General features: G+C 35.9%; 1 protein-coding gene across 3 annotated transcripts; it reads left to right on the top strand.

Annotated features, from left to right (window-relative positions):
• Window positions 1-4,687: 4,687 nt before the first annotated feature.
• Window positions 4,688-12,941, top strand: LOC110904421 (cationic amino acid transporter 2, vacuolar). Of its 3 annotated transcripts, none has more exons than XM_022150272.2 (14): window positions 4,688-5,043; window positions 6,282-6,483; window positions 6,698-6,782; window positions 7,851-7,985; window positions 8,078-8,196; window positions 9,228-9,324; window positions 9,395-9,567; window positions 9,655-9,721; window positions 10,278-10,436; window positions 10,522-10,714; window positions 10,880-10,985; window positions 11,064-11,176; window positions 12,294-12,369; window positions 12,462-12,941. In XM_022150272.2, the coding sequence occupies exons 1-14, from the start codon at window positions 4,896-4,898 to the stop codon at window positions 12,610-12,612; spliced, it is 1,824 nt and encodes a 607-aa protein (XP_022005964.1). In that variant the 5' UTR covers window positions 4,688-4,895; the 3' UTR covers window positions 12,613-12,941. The 3 variants fall into 3 exon arrangements, 2 of the variants coding, with proteins under 2 accessions (XP_022005964.1, XP_022005963.1); XR_002572520.2 differs by having other exon boundaries at window positions 4,693-5,043; window positions 10,522-10,725; XM_022150271.2 differs by having other exon boundaries at window positions 4,693-5,043; window positions 10,522-10,768.
• Window positions 12,942-13,703: the final 762 nt, after the last annotated feature.

The raw sequence follows: 13,703 nt of genomic DNA, 5'->3' as shown, positions 1-13,703 counted from the left end.
ATTAAAATTATGATCTCGCCCTAAGTTCAAAATAACGCTTTTCCCAGTGTTTTAGTTTTTTTTAGCAAAACGATAAAAGTTTTTTGTTTTAATTGGTTGACTCCATTTAATTTTTTTTTCCGTGTCAAGAATCTGCCTAACACTCGATCATTAGTCCTGAAAAATTACAGTTTTGCCCTGACCTGAAAATTACGGTCTTATCATCGTTATAGTTTTTTCCTTGCAAAATTATAGTTGTGTTTTTTAATTGATTGAGAATTATTCGGCCTTCGCCCCGCAACACGAGCGGGGCATCAACTAGTAATATATTAAATCACTAGACAATTGTCACACCCCGATTTCCACGTGTATCATCGGTGTGCCCGGTGGGGGATTACCGTGACGTAGTTGGCAACAATATAGTCAAACCACACAATTATATGAATGCACAGCGGAAGCATAAAGATAAGTATAATTCAACCTTTGATTGTAATATCGAATGTATCATAAATAGTCGAATGGTATCCACAGGGGATCAAAATAATAATGAAAATATTGTTCAACAGACAAGGCATCAAAGCTTGCGAGACTTCTTAAGATGCTAAGGAGCTATAACCAGCCGATTACGTGTAGTACCTGCACTTAATCTTTTTGGGAAAATACGTCAGTTTACACTGGTAAATACATTCAACCGACACTTTTGAAAAATGTTTATTAAAATTGATTGGAAAGCACAAGGCACAAACTCTTTTATAACTTTGGAGAATTATTTAATATTATAACCTTGTGAACGAATTACATGTTCCTTCTTTGCGTTTAGTAGCCCGGATCTAGTCCGGGTTAAAGATCAATAGACACACCACATTGCGTAAAACCGAGGTGGGTAAACCAACGGTTACGTCTTTTATTAATATAGACATAATGCCGGGTGTACGCCTACACCCGGATGTCGAGGTCGTGGCCATTTCGTAAAATGATGCCTAGGATATCCGGGACATGGTCATTAACCCCCCAAAGGCTTTTAAGTAACAAGACTGTTTAAATGAGCCGATCAAATTATTCAATTAACCACCTAAACGATGGAAGATTTGATGCTCAATCAAGCGGTATTAATATACCGTAACCCAAGCCCGTATAACGGAAAATAAGTTAAAAGTATTTACCTTTGCAAGTATTGTCCTTAATTGATTAAATCACAGATATCTTTTACTGGGGCTCCTATTCTGGAACGAAGGTTTTAAAATAACCCATTAGAATCCTAACGGGTCTTTATATTAGCCGTAGCCTAGACCGGTCAGTTTCAAGAGATAGATACGGTTTAATCGCGTGAAAGGCGAAAACCGAGAATGGAATGTGATTCTGACCCAACAAGTTCGAAGACTTGTTTTATATGGGTTTAATATTCACACTTTGGATTTTGGGGTCAAAATAATATGGTTTGACCCGTATCGGCTAATTTATGTAAACTAGTTACATAAGCCGAACCGCGCGCGCAAAAGGCGCAACGGGTAACCGTAAGAGTCCTACACTTGTTTCCTAAGTCAATATGCCTTAAAGAGGTTGTGGTATCAGTAGGATACCTTCCGTGATGCCCTTAACGAGTTTAAGTTTATTATACGCCCCGTAGGGGTTTTCCGGTCATTTTAAAGACTTTTTAAAAGGGTTTTAGAGTTCTACAGGAAATCTGAGTTTCCCGTTCAGTTTATAAAGTCCAAAATACTTTATTTATTATTTAAAATCAGTAGCAACTGGAATCGGGTCAAAAGACCTTGTAGAACTCAAGTTTTGGCCGAAAAGGGCATATTCGGTATTCACCGAACCGTAGCCATAACCGCAGGTTATGAGCAGGTTAAAATTAATTAAAAATCTTTAAAAATCCCAAAATATTATTTTACAACAGTGAGTAAAAGGTTTGGTGACGAAATCTTGGTTTAGGTAGGCGTTATGCTAATCGCGCCGTTTATTACAAAAGTTTCTTTTAATTGCGCTATTTAGCATAACTCCTATTCTAGACCTCGGATTGGCGTGAAACTTTAGGGACATGCTTAGAATTTAGTAAGCAAGGTTATGGTCCCTTCACGCGTCCGAAATGCTCGTTTTATTTTGAAAAGGGCGTTACGGTCAACTTTTAAGCAATTAACGGAAATGCATAAAAGACTCGGACAAACGACGAACCGGTCACAGAGGGTGATACCATCACGTGACCTGGTCCTAAGAGAGTCCTAAGGCATATCTACATTGTACTAAAACGGGTCAGAACTGAAGTCAAAGCAAAAGTCAAACTTTTGCGACATTCGGCTCCGAACCGGGTCAATATAGCAAATGGCCGAATCAAACGAGTTTAGACAAGTTTATATACTTAATATCATGTTTTATAAGTGTTCAAACAGGTTTCATATCATCTATTTTACAGATTATGCAAGAATCGCAAAAATGGCTTTCTGTTGACTTTTTAAGTATACGTTTGACCCGACATTTGAACTAGTTAGAGTGGTGATCAGGGGGAACCCTTTTAGGGGTTTATTACCCACATAAATACCAACACATAACTAGTTTCAATTCGAGATATGACTGAGCCATTGTAGACTAATCTCGAAGTCAAACCGTAATTACGACGGTTTGATTTTTAGCTATATAACTAAGTAAAACTAAACCACAAAGGATTGAACGACTTACAGAGGTCTTATGCTTGCTTAGAGGACACTTGAGAGGAAATGTTGAGCTCCAGATGTGATCAATGAAGGAAGAGAAGGTGTGAGTAACATGTTGTGCAATGAGGCCTTTATATAGTACTTCTAAGGCCTTAGATTATTGACAAACATGTCTACCCATGCCCCTTGATCAACAACATGTGGCCTCTAGTGCTAGAGAGTGATTAGGGGTCGCCCATACCTCTGGGAAACCCATACATTAATGTCTTAACGTTTTAAACAGCCAACAGCCAACTTTCTGTCGCTGGGCATCGCTTACGGACGTATGGTTTGGGCCTTGCGGTCCGTAAGCCTGTGGCGGAGACAAGCCAAATCTTTTACCCCCTTACTGTCCGTAAGGCAGGACCCTTGCGGTCCGTAAGGGTTGTTTTTAAATCTTTTTAAATCTTTTGTAATGATTAACGAAATCTTTGGTAATTAATAACCTGACCTTTCGGGTTTGAAGGGGTAACTTTGCGATTTGGCCCTCGGTTAATTACAATTAAGGGCCTCGTGCCTTTTACCCGTACTGTTAAGCCCCCGGTTAGTTTAATTATTATCCGAAAAGCCTTAACTTTCATTGTTGACGCTTTTAACCCCTCTCGTACGAACTTGATCATAATTTTCTCGTTTTAAAACGGAACTTCGCGGAATTTATATAGTACATTCTAGTGAGCGTATTTTACTGTTACAAAGCCTCAGGTACGTCAAAGGGTCACTCAGAGGTATAATTAAACATGTTGACACAGTTAACCCCTGCAGCTTGTAATCTCTCACTTTCTTCCGCGTTTCGCTTCCGTACGATCCATGATTTATTCGTTTGAAGGTACGAGCATCGTTTAGGGTTACTATACAGTATACTTACCCTTGTTTGACATTTATAACCCTCGAATTTACATACTTTCAAGGTTTGTCAACTTTAGTCCTTTATTTAATATTAAATGCCACGTGTAAACTTAAGACACGTGTCAATACATTATTGGACACAAAATTTCGAGGTGTTACAACAATAAACACACAAGTAGAAGGCAATCCATGTTTTTGGTTCACGTTGTATGGATCGCCATAATGATTGGGTTGTTTATGAGTTGAGATTGAGTGAGCCAGGTCAATTTGTGCCCGAGTTTCGAAATATATGACCTAACTCGACTCGAAATACTATACTAAGTTTGAAAACTTGAGCTTGGACTCTAGTCGTTTATAACTTGAGCTTGCTCATGACACAATGAGATGGCTTGAAATCAAATAAGACGACGAGAAGAACTAGAGACAACCAAGCGAGAGGAAACATAAGTTAAGACCTAGTTGCCAAAGACATATGATTCACAAGAGCTATAACAGTTTAGTTCCCAATAAAGACCATCAATTCACAAGGGCAAACATGTCTCATATGAAGTTTAGTTCCTAACAAAGACCAACAATTCACAAGGGTAAACTCGTGGCTCGCTGCTAGCTCGAAACTCGCTCGAAAAAAGCTCGACTCGAAATTGGCTCGGTTGTAAACGAGTCAGCTCGGCTCGGCTCGGTTTGTAAACGAGCCGAGCTCGAGCTTGGCCTGGCTCGGCTCGTGAGCTGGCTCGATAAGGTTTACATCCTTCATTTTTTTTTGTCTCATATCGCTTAGAAAACAAAAACTAATGGAGTATCTCCTAGGTAAAGACAATGTACCAAGTGAATTAACTATTTATACTTGCATATTTAGCCATATGGTTAAATTAAATGGCAATTATGACCCTTAGTCTATGAGAAAATTCATTTTAAGGGCTTTTTAAGCAGTAAATTTTGTGGTTCTTTGTTAGTTCGAGCTAGATCGAGCTAAGCCGAGCTAGCTCAAATTCTAACCGAGTCGAGCTCGAGCCTCAAATCTCAGCTCAATTTAAAATTCGAGTTCGATCCGAACCAGTTCAAATTAAGCTCGAGCTGGGTCTAACTCAGCTCAGCTCGTTTACAGCCCTAATACGAGTCAGCTTGATTTGGTCACCATCAAGTATTTTGTACTCAAGTGGCTAATCATACACATGATAAGATTGGATATGAGATGCCATACGCCTCTTACGTATTAAATTATAACACTACTACACACACCACTTCACGATCTCGTGAGCACACTACAAGATTCACTATCAAATCTCCACCTACTTCGTGATTTAGGGATATTAATCCATCTATCATCCCCAAAAAATCACTGAATAAACCGAAAATCACTTCAAATTTTGTGAAATTGATATGCAAAAGGTTAACGGTTGTGCTGGAGAATGTTGGAGTGGATTTGTTGGATGTTTAGTAAGAAGAAAGCAGGTTGATCCAACTGTCGCTAAAGCCGAGGGTTTTCAGTTAGCAAAACGGTTATCCGTTATTGATTTAATCGCTATTGGTAAGTTATTAATCAGTTTACGTAGGATGTTAGGGTTTGTGTTGATTCAAATTGTATACTTGTGAGTACTGATGTTATTGACACTGTTCACAAGTTTGTTTATGTTGTTGTTGATGTGTAGATTGTTATATTAATGTGTATATGTGGTTATGTATGTGTTGGTGATGTGAGTGAGGGTATGGTGGTTTTGTTTAACTTGAAACGACATTCGCTAGGTGATTGTGACTACTGATGTTATTGATTTTGGTCATAAGGCTTCTTTATGTTGACTGTATTGGATGATATATGTTGCTGATGTGTATATATGTGTGTACATGTGATTATGTATGTGTTAATGATGCGAGTGAGGGTATGATGGTTTTGTTGAACTTGAAACGACATTCGTTAGGTGTTGGAGCAACGGTTGTGATTTTTATAAGGTTTGTTTATGTTGACTGTATTGGATGATATATATATTGCTGATGTGTGTGTTTATGTGTATGTGAGTGAGGGTATGGAGGTCTTGTTGAACTTGAAACGACATTCGTTAGGTGTTGGAGATTGCGATTACTGATATTGATTTTGCTCATAAGGTTCCTTTATGTTGACTGTATTGGAGGATATATGTTGTTGATGTGTATATTGTTGTATTGATGTGTATATGTGATTATGTATGTGTTAGTGACGTGAGTGAGGGTATGCTGGTTTTGTTTAACTTGAAACGGTATTCAGTAGGTGTTGGAGCAACGATTGCGATTACTGATGTTATTAATTCGTTCATAAGGTTCGTTTGTGTTGACTGTGCTGGATGATATATGTTGCTGATGTGTGTATGTGATTATGTATGTGTTAGTGATGTGAGTGAGGGTGTTATGGTTTTGTTTAACTTGAAACAACAGTTGTAATGATTGCTATTACTGATGTTGATTTTGTTCATAAGGTATTAAGGTTCCTTTATGTTGACTGTATTGGAGATATATATATTGCTGATGTGTGTATATATATACGTGTATGTGTGATTATGTATGTGTTAGTGATGTGAGTGAGGGTATGATGGTTTCGTTGAACTTGAAACGACATTCGTTAGGTGTTGGAGCGACAATTGCCATTACTGTTGTTATTGATTTTGTTCATAAGGTTCCTTTATGTTGACTGTATTTGAGGATATATATTGCTGATGTGTGTATGTAATTATGTATGTGTTAGTGATGGGAGTGAGGGTATAATGCTACAATTTAACTTGATATGATATTTGTTAGGTGTTGGAGCAACGATTGGAGCGGGAGTTTATATTCTTGTTGGAACAGTTGCTAAAGAGCAAACAGGTCCTGCTATCACAATATCATTTCTCATTGCTGGAATAGCTGCGGGTCTTTCGGCGTTATGTTATGCAGAACTCGCTTGTCGCTGTCCGTCTGCTGGGAGTGCGTATCATTATTCGTACTTGTGTGTTGGGGAAGGGTAAGGTTATATGTTGTAATATTTCAAGGTCTTTAAAAGATCACTCTGTTCTTCACATTATTTATAGCCACAATAAGTTCATACGAATTGCTATACGTTTTCTTTCTTGAACATGATATATGCTAATTCATTTTTTTTTTCTTTACCCAAAAAAAAAAATAATAATTCATTTTTTTTTTTTTTGCAAATGGACATTTTATTGCCTTAATATCAGTGTTGCTTGGCTGATTGGTTGGTCGCTGATACTGGAATATTCACTTGGTGGAGCAGCTGTGGCTCGTGGCATATCCCCAAATATGGTGCACTTCATTTGCTTCTCTTTATGATATTGTATGTGTGTATATATACATATATGTGTGTAATCATGCTCAAATAAGAACTCAAAGATACGTAGAAGTTGTTAGCAATAAATCATATTTTTAATCTGAACCATATCAGTCCACAGTTCACCAAATTTGCAATTTTATGTTGATAAATTTTTTAAGCATTAAAGTTGGCAAATTCACAACTTTATATGTGCACATATGTGTATCGAGGTCTCGTCCAGATGCACACATAAAAATGTATATATGTGGAGTTTCTCCAATGAAGAGTGCATCAAGATTCTATCAAACGCTTCAACAGAGATATATAATTGTAACTTTGTGGTTTCTTCCACGGCTTATATAATTCCAAATTTCCAATTTAAATTTATATTATTTCTTAGGGGTATTGGATTTTAATAATCCAAAGTTTCACTGATTGGCCGGTAATAATCTCAACTTCAAAAATTGCCTACAACAGTCCCAACTTATAAGATTTTGGCCACCAATGATCCTTGTCTAACTGGGTTATAACCCAGTTAGTTTTTTGAAGTTTTGAGCGGCGGAGAAGGTCACTAGAGGTTGGAGATGACAAGTGGTGGTCTCCTTTGGTGGTTTCAGGGGTAAAGAAGGTCGTCGGAATAAGTTGCAGGTTACCGGAGTTGCGTAGATGGTGGAAATTTTAAACTTTTGAGAAGCGGAGAAGATTACAGGAGGTCGGAGATGATTGGTGGTGGTCTCGTTTGGTGGTTTCAGGGGTAAAACGGGTCGCCGGAATAAATGGAATAAATTGCAGGTCACCAGCCCAACAAGGTTATAACCCAGTTAGACAAGGATCATTGGTGGCCAAAATCTTACAAGTTGGGACTGTTGTAGGCAATTTTTGAAGTTGGGATTATTACCGGCCAATTAGTGAAACTTGGGATTATTAAAATCCAATACCCCTATTTCTTACTAATATTTGACTTATTATCATCATTACTATTTTTTGTGGGTGTGTGTATATATTATATATGTTTGTGTGTATATATATATCTAATTCTAATATTCTTTCATGATGAACAGGCCTTGTTTTTTGGAGGTCAAGACGGGCTGCCTGCTATTTTAGGTCGTCCAACCGTTCTCGGTATTGTAGTTGATCCTTCTGCAGCTATTCTGGTCTTCGTTATGACCGCACTACTGTGCACTGGAATCAAAGAGGTACTCTTGTTATCTTATATCTTCTTGAAATTTAAATGTATATAATTTTTTTCATATTGGTTTTTACATTAATTAAATACTTGTTTTTCTAGAGTTCATTGGCACAAGGCGTAATTACAACAATAAATGTTGCAGCCTTGCTTTTCATCATAGTAGCGGGCGGATACGTAGGTTTCAAGACTCAATGGGCTGGATATAGTATTCCTGGCGGGTAATATACTGATTTTTATTTCTGTAATTTAAAGTAGAGTTAATTACTGTTTTCGTCCCTGTGGTTTGTCAAAAATCACTATTTCAGTTCATTAGTTTAAAAATTGCGATTTCAGTCCCTGTGGTTTTACTTTCGTAACCATTTCAGTCCCTATGGTTTCACTTTTGTAACCATTTCAATCCATTTATTCTGTAAGTACAGGGACTGAAATGGTTACGAGGTGGACTGAAATGGTTACGAAAGTGGAACCATAGGGACTGAAATCGCAAATTTTAAACTAATGGACTGAAATAGTGATTTTTGACAAACCACAGGGACGAAAATAGTAATTAACTCTTTAAAGTATTTATAATACCTTAAAAGAAAGACCCATTCTACCCCTAAACTTTGTGATAATGTCAAAAGTAACCCTCAACTTTCTAAATGTCACCTTGACCCCCTCAAGTTTCTAAAGTTTCGAGTTTACCCTAAAACTACTTTCTTAAGTTTTTTTTTTGTACGTGTCGGTATAAATTCGAGTTCGTCAACGCCTTAACGTAATTTTTGTTTGGAAACGAGTTGGGTCAATTATAAAATGTTTTATTTTTATGTACGTTTTGAGTTGGACTTCATTTTGAGGTAATTTTGTTTGGAAACAAATCGGGTCAAATATAATACGTTTTCATTTGACGGTATAAATTTGAGTTACTACACGTTTCGACGTAAATTTAGTTTGAAAACGAGTCGGGTCAATTGTAGTCAATACTTTTTCACGCCGCGTACGACGCCAAGCACGTGTTTATTTTATGTGCATTTTGAGTTGGTCTACGTTACGACATAAATTTTGTTTGGAAGCAAATCAGGTCAAATATAACATATTTTCATTCAAGGGTATGAATTCAGATTACTCTAGGTTTCAAAACGTAAATTTAGTTCGGAAACGAGTCGGGTTGACTGTAGTCTATAATTTATCACATCGTGTACAGTGCCGCCGCAACGCGCGGCACGTAAAATAACCACTTATTTACTAAATCACAAAAGCATTCCTTCAGGTATCTCCCTTTTGGAGTTAACGGCGTACTTGCTGGGTCTGCAACTTGCTTTTTCTCATATGTCGGTTTTGATGCAGTAACTAGCACTGCCGAAGAGGTAACTATTGTGTGTCATTCTACTTTAATAATAATAATATGTTAATATTAATTTCATTCTGTAATTACAGGTGGTGAATCCTCAAAGAGATTTACCTATCGGTATTGGTGTATCATTGCTTACATGTTGTGTGTTATATATGCTTGTGGCTGCCGTTGTGATCGGCTTGGTTCCATATTCTGCGTTGGACCCAGACACCCCTATCGCATCGGCTTTTGCTAGTTATGGGATGAATTGGGCAGTGTAAGCATGCACTTCTGTTTGATTTATCAAAACTGAATTATATCTTACTTTATTTAAACTATTTTTTACAACATTACCCAATTGCAGATATATTGTAACGATTGGAGCTGTTACAGCTCTTTGTGCTGCATTAATCGGTGGAATTCTTCCACAGGTCTGTATCAGTTGTTTCTTTTGGCAAATATATACATACACACATATTCTATTTTGTGTTTTGCTTAATTTCTGGTTTTTAAACCATCATTTATAGGGCTAATGTGATAACCAACTATTGTCTGCTATTCAAAAAAAAAAAAAAAAAAAAAAACTATTGTCTGATTTTTGTTTTGTGCAACTATCTTTGTTTTCACAGATAAGAAAGTTAACGGACTTTCAGGATATATGAAAAAAAAACTCTCCAATTTTCAAACATATTGATTCAACCTGACCCAGTTACCTGTTCAAATATGACGTGGCAGTCGATTGTTTGGTACCTTTGACCATGTTGACTTTTTCCTGACTTGGAGCCTGAAAATCCATTAACTTAGAAGATTACCCTAATGAATACTTTTGTCGAAGTTTGAAACTTTAGTGTGTTACCCAAAACAGGAATGAGATCAAAGTTGGTTACTCTTTAGTCTTTATGCAATTGGTGATATTAAAAAACAGTCGATTATAAGTAACCTTCTGGACTTTTTTTTCATATAGTTGTATTTTCTTGCCTTTTTCAGCCGCGAATCCTTATGGCAATGGCCAGGGATGGTTTACTACCATCTTTCTTTTCGGATATAAATAAAACAACCCATGTCCCCGTCAAGAGTACAATTGCAACCGGAGTCTTTATTGCATCGCTGGCGTTTTCTATGAATGTTGACCAATTAGCAGGCATGGTTAGTTAAAACTGTTTCTTGACAGTACTACAAATAATCAAAGTAACACGGTAATTGCTAGACATTATATCACTTGTTCTTGCAGGTTAGTGTGGGTACACTGTTGGCATTTACCGCAGTAGCAGTTTCAATCTTAATACTCCGATATATTCCTCCGGATATCACCATCGTCCAATCACCTAACACAGAATCAGCTGATTTGGTCTCGTCAGAATTCAATAACGATATTACAGATATTTGTGCTGAAGATCGTGGGGCCCGTTATCATACTCAAAAAGGTGTAGCCAATGTATGCTTCAATTCTCATATTGTCTTTCCTTTTACTCTTTTAGGTATTGCTTAAAAACATATCACAAAATTCTTTTCTTCCTCTTTTATCTTTACGTTTATATTTTTATTATATTCTTATCTGTATAATAATTTCTTTCTATTTTATTGCAAAGATGGACATGAAGCAAGAAGACGAAAGATGGCTGCTTGGAGCATAGTAATTGTTTGTGTAGGCGTGCTTGTGCTTGCATTTGCTGCTTCAGTTAAAAACATACCCATGTATGTATGTCAATAACTAACATATGTATGTTATAAATTTGAAGTTGATTATTATATAACTGACTTAAATATCTTCAGTGTTCCTAGCTTCATATTGTGTGGGCTAGGAGGAGCTGCTATATTATCAGGTTTGACTGTGTTGACCTGCATAGATCAGGATGATGCTAGGCTCACCTTTGGAGAAACAGGAGGTATATCTTTAATCTTTTAATGTCAAACTTTTTGCGTATGTGGTATGTGATGACGGCCTTACACGTAAAACCAGTTAAAAATGAGGTTCGTTGCAAAAATCAATAATTAACTGTTAGTTTCTCTTGTATGCCTAGTTTGATGTTCACCTTATATACTTTTAAGTTTTAATCCCGTCTCAAATGGGGAGCCTGTTCGGTTATGGATATGTAATACTAGGTTATAACCCCGTGTAATACACGGGTTAAGTAAATAAACAATCAAATAGTTAATAACAAATATTTAAAAATGATAAAAACGATATTTTTAAGACGTTTTTATGATATCCAAACAAAATTTTGTGTCATGTAAGACCAAAACTTAACGACAAATAGTTAGGATTATTAAAATCCAATATAATCATGTATTTTGAGACAAAGAGAGTTAGTTACAATTGTTTATATTTATTATTTATTAGAAGTTAAATTAGATAAGTAATTATATTTCTTACATAAAAATAGTTAGTAATTAGATTTTGTAACTGGTAAGTAAGAGGGTAACCATTGATAATATGTGTATTTTTTTAAATAAAATCATATTGTCTCAAGGAAAATCCGTTAGTAAATATGTTTCACCAAAAATAGTCATGAACGTACTATGAAAAAAAATCGTACATTAAAATTTTTAAAGAATTTATTTTGAAGTTAGTTAAAAACATACTTTCTCATAAGTCGATAATGCATGTCAATTGGAAATAAGTTCATAAACATGCCTCCATGTTTTTTTTTCAAATATTTTACAATATAAGTCAATATTTTATAGAAATTAAATTAAATTAAATAATATATATATTAAATTTAATAAATTAAATTAAATATATATTAATTTAATTCATCCTTTAGATATATTAATTGTATTATGTTTTCATCCTTTTGATTGTATTGTATATGATAATATATATTATACATAAGTCGATATTTTATGTTTAAAATATATATTAAATTTAATAAATTAAATTAAATAATAATTATCTATAATTAAAGATGGTCTAGAATAATGACAAGTGTCCCTTTAATGGTTTCTTTTATTATATAGTATAGATATAGATTCATAGCATTATAAATTACTTTTTTTTATCAGGTTTCGTCTGCCCATTTGTGCCGTTCTTGCCTGTTGCATGTATTCTCGTGAATACCTATCTTCTTATTAATCTCGGGTAAGTGGGTCCTACATACAGAGACATGTTTTTTTAAACACAACAACATTCTTTTGTGTCATACTAAAACTATAACATTTTTAAACATGCAGAGTCGATACATGGATCCGAGTGTCAGTGTGGCTGGTGATTGGTGTATTAGTCTACTTATTCTATGGAAGGAAACATAGCTTACTAGTAGATGCTGTGTACATGCCAATAGTGCTTGAAAAAGAACCCGAAATTCATGAAATTATTTCTTAGCATTCTTTGTACAACTTACAATGTGCCCGTGTTCATCGAATTTTGTTCTAAGCTATGTTAGTATTTATTGTTGTAATTTGTGTGTTAGCTAGAAGCCCTCTTCATCAATTGGTGGAGGAAAAAGTCATGTTTCTCGTGAACTAGATCGCCCATATTGTTCATGAGCCTGTGGTTCGCCGAAACTTGGTAGCTTTGATCCCCATTCCTTGATTCCAATTATTACAAAGTTTTGATAAAGATCAAGGAACAACCCATTCATTGTGTTACCTTGGACATGATAATAAACATATGTAAGATCACTTTTGAGAATATATGTTATGATTTTTTTATTGCAAGTGGTTGAAAATGTATGGTTGGATCACCTCTAAACCTTGTCCTTAGCCAATTTCGGCTGTGGCGAAGTAAGGTTTGCCTCTACGCATCGAATAAGGATAACGAAACACGTTTCCATCCTCTTCATATGGTTATGTTTCCAAGTTCTTGTTGCAAAATCCAGGTTAGAACCCCTATAATATATTGCTATTTGCTTCCCAACCTTGGTTTTGTGGACCATATCTCCAAGGTCCTTTATCATGAGTAATTAAATTTTAAACCCTTAACCAGTTTATGAATACATATTAAACTGACCTCAACTAGATATCGACATATCGCCACTTAGGGGCAGCGTTTTCATAAAAGAAAGGTTCAAGGACCCTCACCTGTAAATGCCCCAAGGTAACCACTGTCGATCAAGGTTTATCTCATTGGTAGGAAAAGCTTATGTACCTCCAAGTAGTTGAGCTAGCGGATGACAGGTTGTTGAACTACAAAGTATAGTGGACAAACAAGACAAATGTCTTTATTCATTTGTGAATTTTAAACTTAATTTTTGGTAAAATCTAGGGGGTCGGACTCTCAAAATCCAATATTGTACACTACATAAAAGTTTTCTTCGGAAACTTTCAGTAATGCTTACACTATGAAGCGAAAAAACACGGGGTGGGGGGGGGGGCATGAAAAGATCCGCCCCTAGTCTTGTTATTGCCAAGACACTAATAGAAGCATCCACGACCTTAGATGACCAACACGACCTTGGGGTATACCTTTGGGAA

This window comes from Helianthus annuus, chromosome 2, assembly GCF_002127325.2.
Source record: "Helianthus annuus cultivar XRQ/B chromosome 2, HanXRQr2.0-SUNRISE, whole genome shotgun sequence".
Classification (NCBI taxonomy): Eukaryota; Viridiplantae; Streptophyta; class Magnoliopsida; order Asterales; family Asteraceae; genus Helianthus; species Helianthus annuus.
The sequence above is the reverse complement of the archived record's forward strand: the minus strand, read 5'-3'. Positions and strand labels throughout refer to the sequence as shown.

Coding starts and splice junctions, on each gene's coding strand:
- LOC110904421 (XM_022150271.2), top strand. CDS start 4,896: ATGCAAAAGGTTAACGGTTGTGCTGGAGAATGTTGGAGTGGATTTGTT. Junction 5,044..6,281: donor TATTGATTTAATCGCTATTG/GTAAGTTATTAA, acceptor GATATTTGTTAG/GTGTTGGAGCAACGATTGGA. Junction 10,986..11,063: donor TCAGTTAAAAACATACCCAT/GTATGTATGTCA, acceptor AAATATCTTCAG/TGTTCCTAGCTTCATATTGT.